The sequence below is a fragment of the Hippoglossus stenolepis genome, chromosome 3 (assembly GCF_022539355.2).
Source record: "Hippoglossus stenolepis isolate QCI-W04-F060 chromosome 3, HSTE1.2, whole genome shotgun sequence".
Classification (NCBI taxonomy): domain Eukaryota; kingdom Metazoa; phylum Chordata; class Actinopteri; order Pleuronectiformes; family Pleuronectidae; genus Hippoglossus; species Hippoglossus stenolepis.
In genome coordinates, this window is record NC_061485.1 from 2,473,787 (window position 1) to 2,487,145 (window position 13,359).

The 13,359-nt window shown below is 40.5% G+C and overlaps 1 protein-coding gene across 2 annotated transcripts; it reads left to right on the plus strand.

The window, feature by feature from the left end:
- The first annotated feature begins 7,784 nt into the window (after nucleotides 1–7,784).
- On the plus strand, nucleotides 7,785–12,561 carry LOC118104767. 2 transcript variants are annotated; one of them, XM_035151870.2, is made up of 7 exons: nucleotides 7,785–7,982; nucleotides 8,766–9,050; nucleotides 9,880–10,191; nucleotides 10,933–11,031; nucleotides 11,167–11,250; nucleotides 11,584–11,618; nucleotides 12,009–12,561. In XM_035151870.2, exons 1-7 carry the CDS (start codon nucleotides 7,946–7,948, stop codon nucleotides 12,297–12,299), a joined length of 1,143 nt encoding a protein of 380 aa, XP_035007761.2. In that variant the 5' UTR covers nucleotides 7,785–7,945; the 3' UTR covers nucleotides 12,300–12,561. The 2 variants fall into 2 exon arrangements, with proteins under 2 accessions (XP_035007761.2, XP_035007762.2); XM_035151871.2 differs by having other exon boundaries at nucleotides 7,786–7,982; nucleotides 12,012–12,561.
- Nucleotides 12,562–13,359: the final 798 nt, after the last annotated feature.

Here is a 13,359-nt window from a genome sequence, read left to right on the forward strand (position 1 = left end):
TACTCAGTGAATGGCTTCTGCCCCCGACCACAGATCATTCTCATGGGAACGTGAGTCTGGAGCTCGGAGCTGAGAAACATGGAGCTGGTGTTTCTGCTCAGAATCAACTTACTGCAATCATTTTTTATTTGTGTTTTTTGTGTCTCATTTCTCTGCCATTCATCGTGTCTCAACCAAACCAGTGGAGCAGATGATGCCACCGGTTTGTTCTGAGTCCGCTTCTGTATTTATCAGATGTTTCAGACACCAGCATCAAAAACTGCTTCAGATTCTGCAGAAAACGCAGAGTCGGACATTGACGATAATATGTCACTGATCCGATACCAAGTTTTTAAAGCATATTTGTTTCTCCCAGATAAAAACGTTGGAAATATTTCACACAAGAAAATAGTAACGTGAACTGTATTTTATAAACTGTGGCTGCACTTAAACAGCTATTTATAGGAAGCAATTGTTGTCTGTTTGTAGATATATATTTTTTTGGTGTTGTATTTCAGTTCTGACTGTCAAACTAAATAATGAACACGGTGGCTGTTGTGTTCTTGATTTGCTGTGTGTGAGCTCTCTCAGCCGCCGTAAATAACAGAAGTTCTATCAGAAAGTTGTCACTTCGAAACATGTTAAGCGTACAACTGTTAAAACACATCATACGAGTTGTGATTGTTTTAAATGCGCTGGTATCGGCTCGTTTCCTCCTGTTGGGAACTGTTGGGTTTAAGGATCCTGAGCTCACTGTATAAAGCAAGAACACAATATTTGATGTTGCAGCACAATATCTTGTCGGAGTTCCTCCATCACGATCACACTTATTTTTGTTTCTGCTCAGACTCACACTCAGGCTCTTTGTTAAAGATCCTGCTCTGGTTTAATACAGAGAGATGTTGTGTGACAGTTGTGTGTTTAGTGCAGCCAGCAGCCGCTCCACCACCTCCTGGAGACTGTGACGCTGGACGTGTGGTTTCATTTGGTCATTCGTTCAAAACTAAAAATACACAACAGAACATAATCCAGCCTGAGATTATGTTTCCTACAAAAGATTAGCTTTAAAGAAATGTAATATCTAGGACACAGGCTATGAATATACAAACTTGACATCAGTGCGTTTCTCTCCACAGCATCAGGAGCTAATCCTCATCTTTGTTTTACACAGATTAATTCGGATGGTTTCTTTTAGGTTAAGATAATTTGGGATTCGTACTTCCTCATTAATTTAACTATCACCTCCATGTTGGTAGCATTAGTAACGGCACAAATACAAAACCCCGTCTGGTGATCGAGAATCCAAAAACTTCACCTGAGGAAAGTTGGTTTCTCACATTTTAGTAGAACTTTGAAAAAGTTGTTGAAATCAGATCATTTCTATTTCTGAGTTTCTTCCGGCTGATATCAGGAACAACTGAGTCATGAACCAGGCCTTTCACCTTCCCTCTGTGGGAAGATGGATGTGGGGTTTGTTTTATTCCAGGATCCAATTTCAGCGACGGCTCTTATTTTTGTCCCTTTCTAAACTTGATGTTTGTCTTTTAGCTTTTTTTCAAATCGAGGGTCTAGCTTTTCTCCTCCTTTTCTCTCCTCTGCTGCTGGACACATTTACCATATCGTGGTTTGGCAGGGTGATCGTGCAGTGACAGCTTTCTCAGTCGTCATTGTTCCTGTTAACATACAAATCAACAGCAGGTGTTGTTTCCACCCAGTTTTTAATTTCTCTAAATACCACACACTGCAAAATAAGTTTGAATATATCAGAGCTCCGTCTGGTTCATGTTTAGAGGCGGTGTCTTTTTTATTAATGAAATGCACGTTCATTAACAGCAGCTGAGGTTCACGATCACACACGTCCTGTCTGTGGTTTAGGCAACGAAGCACTTTGAGCAAAGATGGTGTTTTAGGTTAAATAAAGACAATACAAGGTGGCTATTGTGTTAAAGAGTTTCCTGGACCCAAAATGGAGATGTGCAAGTATATGCAGGTTGTGCAGGAAAGAAAATGTAATGAGAGAAAAAAGCTTACGCTCTGTGCTTGAAGGTCGGAAAGCAAAAAGTGACTCAAGCTACAAAAATCTAAATTTAGGCAACAAAACTTGGGAAAATGAGGAAACCACCAGGGAACAGAATCCGAACAAAGCGTGGAGCACAGAGACTAATATCCATGAAGGAAGGTGATTGGACGCAGGTGAAACACGTCAGGACGTCACAGTAATGACAGGAAGTGAAACAAACAAACAAACACACACTCGGTAAGTAGTTTCAAAGTAAAACAGGAAATAATAAAGTCAAAGTTCAAAGAAATTCAAAAACACATTTTACTGATGTGTTCTGTATCAACAATGGACTGTAAATAAAGATGGATGGAAGGAAGGATGGAAGGATGAATCCCTCCACTGTCTGTGATGACTCTCAACAATGAGCTAAAACTGCTCGTCTTATTTTGTGAAATAAGCAAAATGCTCCAGAAAATCTGAGACAGAACTCCGAACAGGCAGTGCTCTGACACAGTCTTTCGCCCCGATGATGCGAAATCAACTAAATATAAATGTAAATAAAAGTTTTTAATGTTAAAAGACAGTTGAACGTGTTGTATCTTATTTGCACTTTTGTCCCTTCATCTCTTTTTGTTAAGATAAACTTCTTATTAAGTTCAAAGCTGGGAAGTGAAGAATAATTCTCCATGTTCAGTGTTGAAGCTGAAAACTTTTGACCAAATGTGGTCCCAGTGTAACTCTGTATCAGCGACTCTTCAAGTATCAGACGGGCGTCAGTGATTTCCAGTGTTTGTCCACGTTATGTGTTTATCTTCATGATTGTAAGAGCTTTAGCTCGACTCTTATTATGGTCATTCCATCATATTTGTTGAGGTTTTCTGACTTTCAGAAAAAGATAAAAAAAGATTAAAGACATTATTCATCATTTTACATGAAGCTTCTCAGATACTTTAAAGAGTCGAGAGCCTCAAACTGTCGAGCGGAGATTTGATGTCTCCGAGCGAAGCCGTCCGTCTGAAAGAGTCATGACACCGTGATGGGTTTGATCTTTTTTAAGCTGCAGTGATTCCTCCAATACTTCCTGGGTATTTTGTTGCGAGGCAACATGAGGCGAAACTGAAAAATATTATGAAACACAAATAAACGGAAGCAGCTCACAGGCAGCGGCTTTTTTGTTCAGTTTCAAAATTGAGATCTCTCTTCGTTTCAGAAAACCATCACTTTTCTCCAACTAAAGACACGGGGTGGATATTCTGCAGCTGAGCGTGACCTCTGACCTCTCACTGTGTGAACAAGAGAAGAAGAACATCACATCGTAAGTCTCACAAATTAAGTCTAAAGTAGTTAGTTCTTGTTTCACTGATTAATAAGGTTTTAAAGTCTGAGGGCGTTTTCACACCTGGTTCGGTTCAGAGCTTCAGACTCTTCAGTTCAGTCTGAAGCTGAACATCAGGTGTGAATGGTTCCTCAGAGCAGAAGAGGTGTTCTGGGTCTGGATCAGTACTGTGGAGTACTGCGTCTGAAGGTGCTGAGGCTGCTAGTGATACCATCATGATGTTACCATGGCAACCGCATCAACTGCTACCTGCCCGTCGAGCCAGGTCAAGAAACATGTTGTGATGATATTCAGGTTCGGTCACGTGCACTGGGACCATCAATGGGCTCGAGTCGGGTCGGGACACAAACACCAGAATGGCTGTTGGGTTTAGGTCGGGTTCGGTTAGTTTTTCTCTCTCAGGAGTTCACGCAGAAAAGTGCAGTCCAAGCTCCGTCTCAGGGTCAGAAGACGGCTGCTTCACATGTCCTGCATCCGTTTGGTGTGAGGTTACGTTCTGAGAAATTAAAGCGTCGTGTAAGATGCAATACCTCAGAGCTCCCATTTTGTAGAAATGTGTTTTGCAATTGTAGATGCAGTGGAAAGAGAGCAGCTGTAGCCACAAAAGGCATTCTGGGAAATGTAGGAAAGGGCTTATTGTAGCAGACGTACATTAAACAGGTTTTGGGAAAGTGGAGACATCTAAAAACACATTTTCCTGCACAGATAAAGAAAAAAGTCCTGGAATGCACTGAACATGATGACGTGATCAAAGAGTTTAAGAGAAGCTAATGGGATATTTTCCATTAAAAACTGTGGGACTGAAGAGATAATGTTTTATTTAATGAAAATGTCTGATAGTTTATATACAGGAGAACGTAAACTAATCTGCTGCTTGAGTGTCTGTGAGCGGCTGAAAGAGAAGGAGACAGAGATGGTTTCAGGGAGGGAGCTGAGTCATATCATTACTTTGGTTCTATCTTCAGAGAGACTTCAGCTTTTTAGAGATTTCAAAAGCTCGGCATAAATGGAGGACGATTTCCCACCATTAGTGACGAGCGTGTTTACACTGTATTATCTGCTTCGTTCTAACTGTATCGCACAAGTAATTCAAACCCTGATAAGCGCGAACATGAAGATTAACAAGGTCACTCAGTGAATTCATGATACAGAAGCAAACAAAAACATCCATCCTCAGAGCGAGAACGGTTGTTTTTCAGGAATTAAACACAGCCTTGATGAGAATTAAAGCCAGGTTATTTTTGTAGAAAGGATTCAGCCCCTCGGACATCATGTGGATTGTTGTGGGTGAGTCTGAAACCTGTGGGTGGGGTGAAGGAGCGAGTGGAATTTGCAGGAGGTCAGTCTTCAGCCAGCGGTTCCTGACAGGCTTTTACATCCCAACGTAAACACGCTGCCGCTCCTCTAACTGCAGGGAAACATTAACCCTCATCAATCAAACGTTACAGAGACGTGCCAACAGGCTCCAACACATCAGGGGCAGAACTACTGCATTTCATTATAACTACGCAACAAACTGAACCTGTCACAGACTTTTCTCTGCTTTTCAAACGCTAGATGCAGATTTACGATTGTCTCTCATCATAAAATCATCCTTTTTTCATTTGAAAAGTAGTTTCCTGATTCCAGGAAGTAGCCACAGCCTCACACTGTGTCTCACACTGGCAAAGGCTCTCGTCTTCTCCTTTCATACATCATCAAACTAAATGTCAACAATTCAAATCTTCAAACAGTGTCATTCAATCCTGAATCCAAAGAATCCAACAGGTTGATCCTTCTCGATGCCAAACCTACCGCAGGACTCATTGCACTTCGGTGAACTTTAATCCGAATGAGTTGATGCTTCTCGGGTCAACCTGTCCGAAGCTAACGAGCTCTCTATGCAGCCGCAAAGCTGCAGCTGAAAGTAGTGATCGATGCAACAGGCAGGGACACAATCAGGAAATCCTCCTCAGACTAGACCGTCTCATTTCAGATTCGTCCTGCGCCGGTTACTTAGTCTACGAAGATGCCAATTAGAGTCCTCGGCAAGGATGCTTCCGCTGAGACGCAGCTTTTCAGCTCAGTGGGACATAGCTTACTTTAACGTAGAGCTGCAGGTAATGACTGTAACAAACTGGCACCTGTTAATCCTCCTCTGCTGGAGTTGTTGGTGAGTTTTAACAAACTATGACGCTCTGCAGCGCTGCCTCTGTGAGATGGTACCAGGCTGAGGAACATCCAGAAATATCTATACAACCAAAAATCATGATCCTTTGAAAGCAAAGTCTGATGTTTCTACTTCACCTCCTCGTAGACAGAATAAAAGGGCCATTTATAGAATTGACAACAATGGGCTGACCATTGACTTTAGCCAGTAAAGCGATTTCAAAACCAGTTAGATCTGAAATGTTTTATTCACGATTCAAGGTCACTGCAGGTGTGATCAGATCCTCCATTAATATATTTACACCTGAATTTCCTCCAGAGCCACAAAATCCACAAGATTAAAAGACAACAAAATCCCCCACAACCATCACGTGTTGGGTTTCTGACCTTTTTATCATCATCACCCTCATTCAGCTTCACGTTTCTCTTCTCACCAGCAGATTCTAAACAAATCATAAATCAGTCTTTACAACCAATCAGCTCTGCATGTGTGTGTCTTATCTCTGTTTTCCTTCCAGATTCACAAACACACTCAGAAACCATTAACACACACTCAGCCATTGTTCCCGTGTTTCACTTGGAGCGGAGGACAAACGTTATCAGACTCCAAACCCACAACGACGAGCCAAAAGCCATTTGCCCCCGAAATAAACAGGGTGTCCCTCCCAGTACGCAGGGCCAAGATACCCAGAGGATTGTTGTGTGACTAGTTGAGAGAGACGAACTTAAATCTTCAGCTTCAGCTCAGTCAACACAATCTGGTGTGTGTGTGTGTGTGTGTGTGTGTGTGTGTGTGTGTGTGTGTGTGTGTGTGTGTGTGTGTGTGTGTGTGTGTGTGTGTGTGTGTGTGTGTGTGTGTGTGTGTGTGTGTGTGTGTGTGTGTGGAGGTCAGAGTGAGGACTCACACTCTGCAGGATTCTTCTTGAATGGTTTCTACAGCTACTTTAATTTTTTTTTATTGCATCGTAGATTTTAAGTCACTCAATCTAACTTCGAGCTTTCAGCGACGTGCTGCAGATCAACACGCTGAATTCAAACCGCTCTGTCCAGACATTTTCCTTAAACTGGAAGGGCTCTGTACGTCACAATGCAAATCATGAGTCAGTTGCTCCAGATATTATCCAGTATTTTTCCTGCCAGTTCTCAGGTAAGATGATTGTAAAATGTCCATCATTCCAGAACAGAACATAAACGTCACGTGCAGCCTCCTGCTGCTCCACCCAGACACAATCAGGGAGGCTGTGTTTGTCAGTTTCGCTCTAAAGTTACAGAACATACTTAATATCATAGATTTAAAAAGTAAACTGAGCTTTTTATCCACTTTAGCCTTTAACTATCTACGACTTTCCTGACACAGGAGATGCAGCACCTACACACACGTTACTGCTGTAATACTTCACCTTGACTTCATGCATGTTATTTATTTAATTTTGATTTAATTCATGTATTTACAGAGCATGATCGTGGGTAATATCCACCATTATGTCTCAGTTCGGTGAGTGGGAAGTCTGTCACCACATGTGGCTACAGATCTCGCACTTTGCAGGGGTTTTGTGCAACAGGCAGGAAATGCACCGTGATTCACATCCTGCTGAAGTACGGCCAATGATGCAATGCTGGTTAAAAATGAACTCCCATAGATGGTCGGAGGATGTCTCATCACTACCCTCATATTCATCAGCACAGTTGTTTTCAGCTCCCACTTCTCCCAGTGTAACCCCCCAGTTCACAAACTTTATTTCACTTCATTAAAACCGAACGATGATCAATGATGAGGTTGTTTCTCCGCATCGGCCACAAAGTGAGTTTTTATAATCCTGCTTGTTGATCTGAACCTGTTCCCAGAGCTGCTCTGAACCCGTTTCCTGTCAGATAATGTCGAGCTCACGTGAGGAAACAGCAGAATAATAAACAAATATCTCAGGATGAAAAATCTTTCCGCCCTAAAAACGTTGCTAGATTTCATTAATTCATTTGTCAATTATTTTAAGATACACACCAGATTTGTTCTAAAATGCTTAACAAAAGACGTGATTGTGTAACTAAATTCATAGAAAAACATATTGTACACACAACTTTTATAAATCTGATACTTCTTGCTCCAATGATTATTATGGAATTTAATTATTGTTGTGTTTATGTTTTATTTTAAGCTACATTTTACTCATGCACATCTTTTAAATGATTATAGCAGTTTTTAACCTCTGATTTAATATGAATTATATTCCTATGTTCTTTTGTTGCATTATACGTTTGTTCTCTTTCACGACTTGTTTCCTGTGTTGTCACTGCCGAGAGGAAGGGTAGATTAAGACATCATTGTGACTGAGAAAAAAAAGAGGAAGAGGAAGAGGAAGAGACAGAGACAGAGACGTGTGGATGAGAGGTTTTGAGATTCAGGAAACACTTTGACACGAAGCAGCTGTCGATACAAGCAGAGGAAACAGAAACAGATAAATGATCCGAAGGAATCTCAGAAGATGATTCATCTACTTGTCCTCGCTCTGATCCTCACAGGTAACAGTACACACTAATATACAGTACACACACACACACACACACACACACACACACACACACACACACACACACACACACACACACACACACACACACACACACACACACACACACACACACACTAATATGTGATGACGACATATTACCCTGTTTCCTCGAAATACACATTCATCAGCTCATTTAGTTTGAGATAATTACTTCATGTTAATGTTCTCTGCTGCATGATATGAGTTTTATAATAAGTCATGAACTGCACTGAAGAGTTTTACTGTAAAATATAAAACACATTAAATATTAAAACACGATGAGGATGGGAAATATTCCACTGATGAACAGGTAGAGATGTTTTCTGTGTTTGTTTTCATGATTATAAAAATGGTTAATTATCCAAAATATGAATATTTGAACTAAAATTGAAGTCAAAACAATTTTCATTTATTTCCTAAATATTAAAGACCCCTGGTGGCAGGAAGCTGGCAGAGCACACGGCAACACCCAGTTTAAAGTGTGACACCAATTATATTAATGACTCAGAAATACTTATTAGAACAATAAATAAATACTTCACGTTTACTGCTGTAATTAAACAAAGATTCTTTGACTCTGACAGTGTAGATGTTTACTGTTTTATTCTATAACATCAAGAGAAAAAAAACCCACTGTCATTAAACAATTATCCTGAAATTGTTGAATATTTCTCATAACAAAAATACTCAGTAATATTCTTGATAAATTCCTCTGTTTATTTATTGTTTCCTTTCTTTGAATCGTTTACAACAGGCTGTGAGGCTGAACTTGAAATCAAGGCGTGTACGGGAGGATGGTTTGAATTCACCTGCAAATGCAAAATGAAATGTCCAACCATCGACGTCAAGAATCCCCGAAGACACATAACAAGCACTACAGTGAACACATGGGAACAGGATGAGAATATTTCCTTGTACCACGATACAGAAAATAAAGTCCTCAGGGTGAAGGTCACAACACTGACGTCTGCTGATTCTGGGGATTACAAGTGTAAGATTAAGAAAAAATCAACCAAAGTGGAGCTGAAACTGAAGAATGGTAAGAAAATGATTCATCTCATCAGCGACTCTCTTGTTCTTCGTCAAATTACTTTACAAATATAAAAGTAAAGAATTATAAAAATAGAGTTACTATCATTATCTGTCATTGAGTTAGTTAAACATTATACATTTATTTTTGAAGTTTAATTCCATAAAATATTCTATGATATTTACATATTATGTATTTACTTTCCTGTGATGATGAGTAATACCCACAGGTCTGTCAGGATCATAGACTGTAAACAAAGATGGACGACATGAAAGCTCCTCAAAATGCCTTGATCGCCCCCTGGTGGCGGCAGTGTGGGTCACAAACCCCGCCTCCTACATGTTAAGAAAATGGGAAATGGATCAAACGAAGAATATTTAAGAACACGTCAGATGTTAAGATGGTTTCTGTGATTTGAGGTCGTTCTTATCACACTGATGTTTGTCACTTCTGCACAGATGTTGTCCATCTTTATTTAATCGACGGTATATACTCAGTCCGGCCTTTTTCAGCAGATCATATCTTCATTATACTTTATTCTATTTTTAGTTATTACACATTTCAATCTACTTGTCTTATTTGTCTCTTTTTAATCTTTTACTTTTTTCTTGAACATAAATTGATTTCTCTTAACTTTGTGGTTTTTAATGTCGACCTCTGTGTATGAAATAAATAAAACCTTGGCTTTCTCAAATACTGACTTATCTTCCCAGATTCAGGACCTTTCTATTTCAAGTCCTCATTGACGTACAGTAGCTGACAAAGTTAGGAAAATAGAGGTAAAGTCCTGATATGGTTTATACACCTGAAACCTTTTACGTTTCTCTTTTACCTGCAGGCGGCTGCCAGGAACCGCTTCATCAAACTGTTTACGCAACGGCTACAACCACGGTAACATGCAACTATACCCCCAAGGATGAATACGTGTTTTTTTTCTGCAAAGAGGAAGGTTCTGACTGCGTGGACGTTTTTCCAACACAATCTGCTTCATGGTCAAACGGAAAGTTCACGAAGACAGAAATCGAAAGTGGCTTCAGCGTGTCCATCAGCGACGTGTCCTCGCAGGATGGTGGCGTCTACTGGTGTGGACGGAAATCAGCTCATAGACATTACAGGAGTTCACTCAGACAAATAAAGCTGGAGGTTAAAAGTGAGTCATTACCGTCTGCATGTTTCCTCTGAGCCTCTGATGTTTGTTCATATGTTAAGATATGACTAAATTACTGGGTTGTTCCTGCCTCCTCCATGTTAGCAGGTGAGACACGGCCCAAACTACTCAAAGTAGACGTTAATAATGTGTTTATCAAAGATGGTTTCTGTCATTTCAGGTCGTTCTTATCTCCCTGATGTTTGTTCAAGTGTTTTCTGATCAGTTTGGTTTTATTTAGTTATTTGATGATATAAAAAATAGACCGAGACATCATGATTGACAGCTGAGACTGACTCCTGATTGGTCCAGAGCATTTACAAAGTGGGACCTTGCGACCACAGCTTCATCAACCAATCACAACTGCACAGACTCCTAAGGACATCAAAAGACCAAGATGGCCGCGACCATGTCCGAGATATTCTGGCTTCATTTCTGGATGGTGGGAGGAGGTGGTGACCCGTCGTCCATCTTTATTTACTGTCTATGATCTGGATACTTCTACTTCAATGTTCATCCATTACAGCACTTATCCTCTGAGGGTTGCACGGGGCTGGAGCCAAACCCAGCTTGACTCCAGATACGAGAGTAATTTGGAATTTGCGAGCTTCACACAGGCTCGAGTGGCAAAGAACGATCCAGTGCCGCAAGAAACAATGACCAGATCCTCTGGATCAGACGCTCCAATTGGCTGTGACGCCAAGTGCATATTTAGTCATTTTGACTTTAATCTGTTTCATCTAGTTTCAGAGCCTCCACCTGCAACAACACCCTCCGTCCAGGAAACTACTGGATCTTCTACTTCCTCAGTCCAGACAACCACTGCATCTGCTGAGCATCAGGGTGAGGAAGGAAACTTTGGTTTTTAAAAACATACAAAAACACGTGAAAACTTCCCTAAAATTCAATTACACTGATGATTCTGGACGAATGTTGTTGGTGACGGTCGTTCTGTTGTTGCGTGGCTTTGATTGGCAGGTGGCTCTTGGTTACTGGTTATCGTTGCAATTGTTGCAGTGATGTGTGCAGCCGCGTTGGTGCTTTCTGTCGTCATATACAAACGTAAGAGATTTCTCACTCTGCAGAACATGAATCACTCACAAGTTGCCGCAAGTTGTGATGATGTAAATGTTTCCAGGGGACCCAAAAAAGTGATGCACCTGCTCTAGTTCAATACTCTGTCAAATTATTCAATATATAACTATTTATAATATATTTTTTGGGTCCCATGGAAACGTTTCCGTTGTTGTTTTTCTATTTGCACGTCTTCTTAATTTGCAGTGTGTCTCGGACACCGTAATAAAAGCACTAATGTACGACTGAGCAGGACAGAGCCAACACATTGTTTTCATTGATTTCTTCTCTTTCTTACATTTTCTCATTTGTCTCTCCCAGGATGTGAGGGATCAAAAAACACAACTCAGAACGAGGTAAATACTCAGTGTGTGTGTGTGTGTGTGTGTGTGTGTGTGTGTGTGTGTGTGTGTGTGTGTGTGTGTGTGTGTGTGTGTGTGTGTGTGTGTGTGTGTGTGAGTGTGTGTGTGAGTGTGTGTGTGTGCTTGTGTGTGTGTGTGATCAATAACAATTGGAATCTTCTTCAATGCCTGATATCAGAAGCCCTTGTGTCCGGATCCATGAATCAATTTAAAAGTTCAGTGTGTAGAATGTAGTGACATCTAGTGGTGAAGCGTCATGTTGCAGCTGAACACCCCTCACCTTGTTTTTCGGAGCAACTGAGATGATAATTTCTCTTTACGAACTTTAGTTTGAGTTGATGCTTATTGTTAGGTTTTATATAACGTCTGTGTTTTTCATCCCGGCAGGATCACAACTATGTAGAGATAGAAGAGCGCCTCCAGAAGCCAGACTCAGGAACTGCACCAAAAACACTGTACGTCACTGCCAACTTCCCCACAAACGTTTCTGGCTCCCATTACTCCAACATCCTGTTTGAGAAAAGCTCTGGTGAAGTTAGTGGTGACACATATTCCACTGTAGGGGGCAGTGTCCCGTGTCCCACCTACTCTACTGTCAATCATCCTTCCAGCTTCACTGAAAAACCTCTTTATTCTACCGTCAACTTCTCCGTCAGGTCCTCACAGGGGCCTTGAAAAACACAAACCTGGCTCAGACGTCAGAAAGAAACAAGACTATATCGAATATTTTGTCAAAACCTTTGTAAGATTAGCAGCTAATGAATCTATTGTACTGTGTTTGTGTTATTATCTTCTGTTCCCTATGGAGAAATCTGAAGAATTTGAGGAAAAACTATGAAAACGTTAATTATAACATGGAATCAGTATTTTTGAAAAGATCGTATTATATCCTTTGTGTATATATATATATTAATATAAAGTGTTTATCTTCATGTTTTACCAGATACCCTAAGAAACATACTTATTGTATTGTATTACTATCAAGGGGTGAAGTGTATTTTTGTAACATAGAAGTAAATTTTCAGTTTTGGACAAATCGAAAGTCTCACCTCTGTCTGCTCCCTTTGACCTCAAAGACAGAGAGGATCCAGATGTTGGTGCTCTGGAACATCTGAATATCTTTCATGTTTCTGTCGGCAACAGAAATTTGCTGAATCACCTCCTTAATTCTTCATCTTTTCTCTCAGAACTGAATTTTCGAGCCACCGAAAAAAAAATGTAATTAGACATTTCTTGACCTTTTGTCCCTGAAGCCTCTGACTGAACGTGTTAATATTTGATCATCTACGATTGAAGAAGTCACCCCGTCATGTTTCCCTGCTGTGGCTCCTCACGCCACAATAACATACCATTACATACAATAACATGGTGCCAGCCGCGTGTTGAGTTGTTTTAATGCAAAAATTCTAATAACACATGTTACCCAGTGAAAATGACGTAGAAATATGAGCAACAGGAGCAAACATCTCATCAGTGAAGCATTTCTATGTGAAAAGGTTTACAAGCGCTAATCCTCAGAAAACACACGAGTTTTGACCGAAAGGGGAAGAAGATATCGCAACACAGCTGTTCAGACGCTGAAGACACAAAAAAACTAATTCAGAGACGCTGAAGAAAAAAAACGTTTCAACATCAGAACCCAGATGAACAACATGAGGAGTTTGGCTCTGCTCCTCCTCTCGCTGATCACAGGGAACAACTTCACTACTGATTCTACTAATAACGCTTACAACTC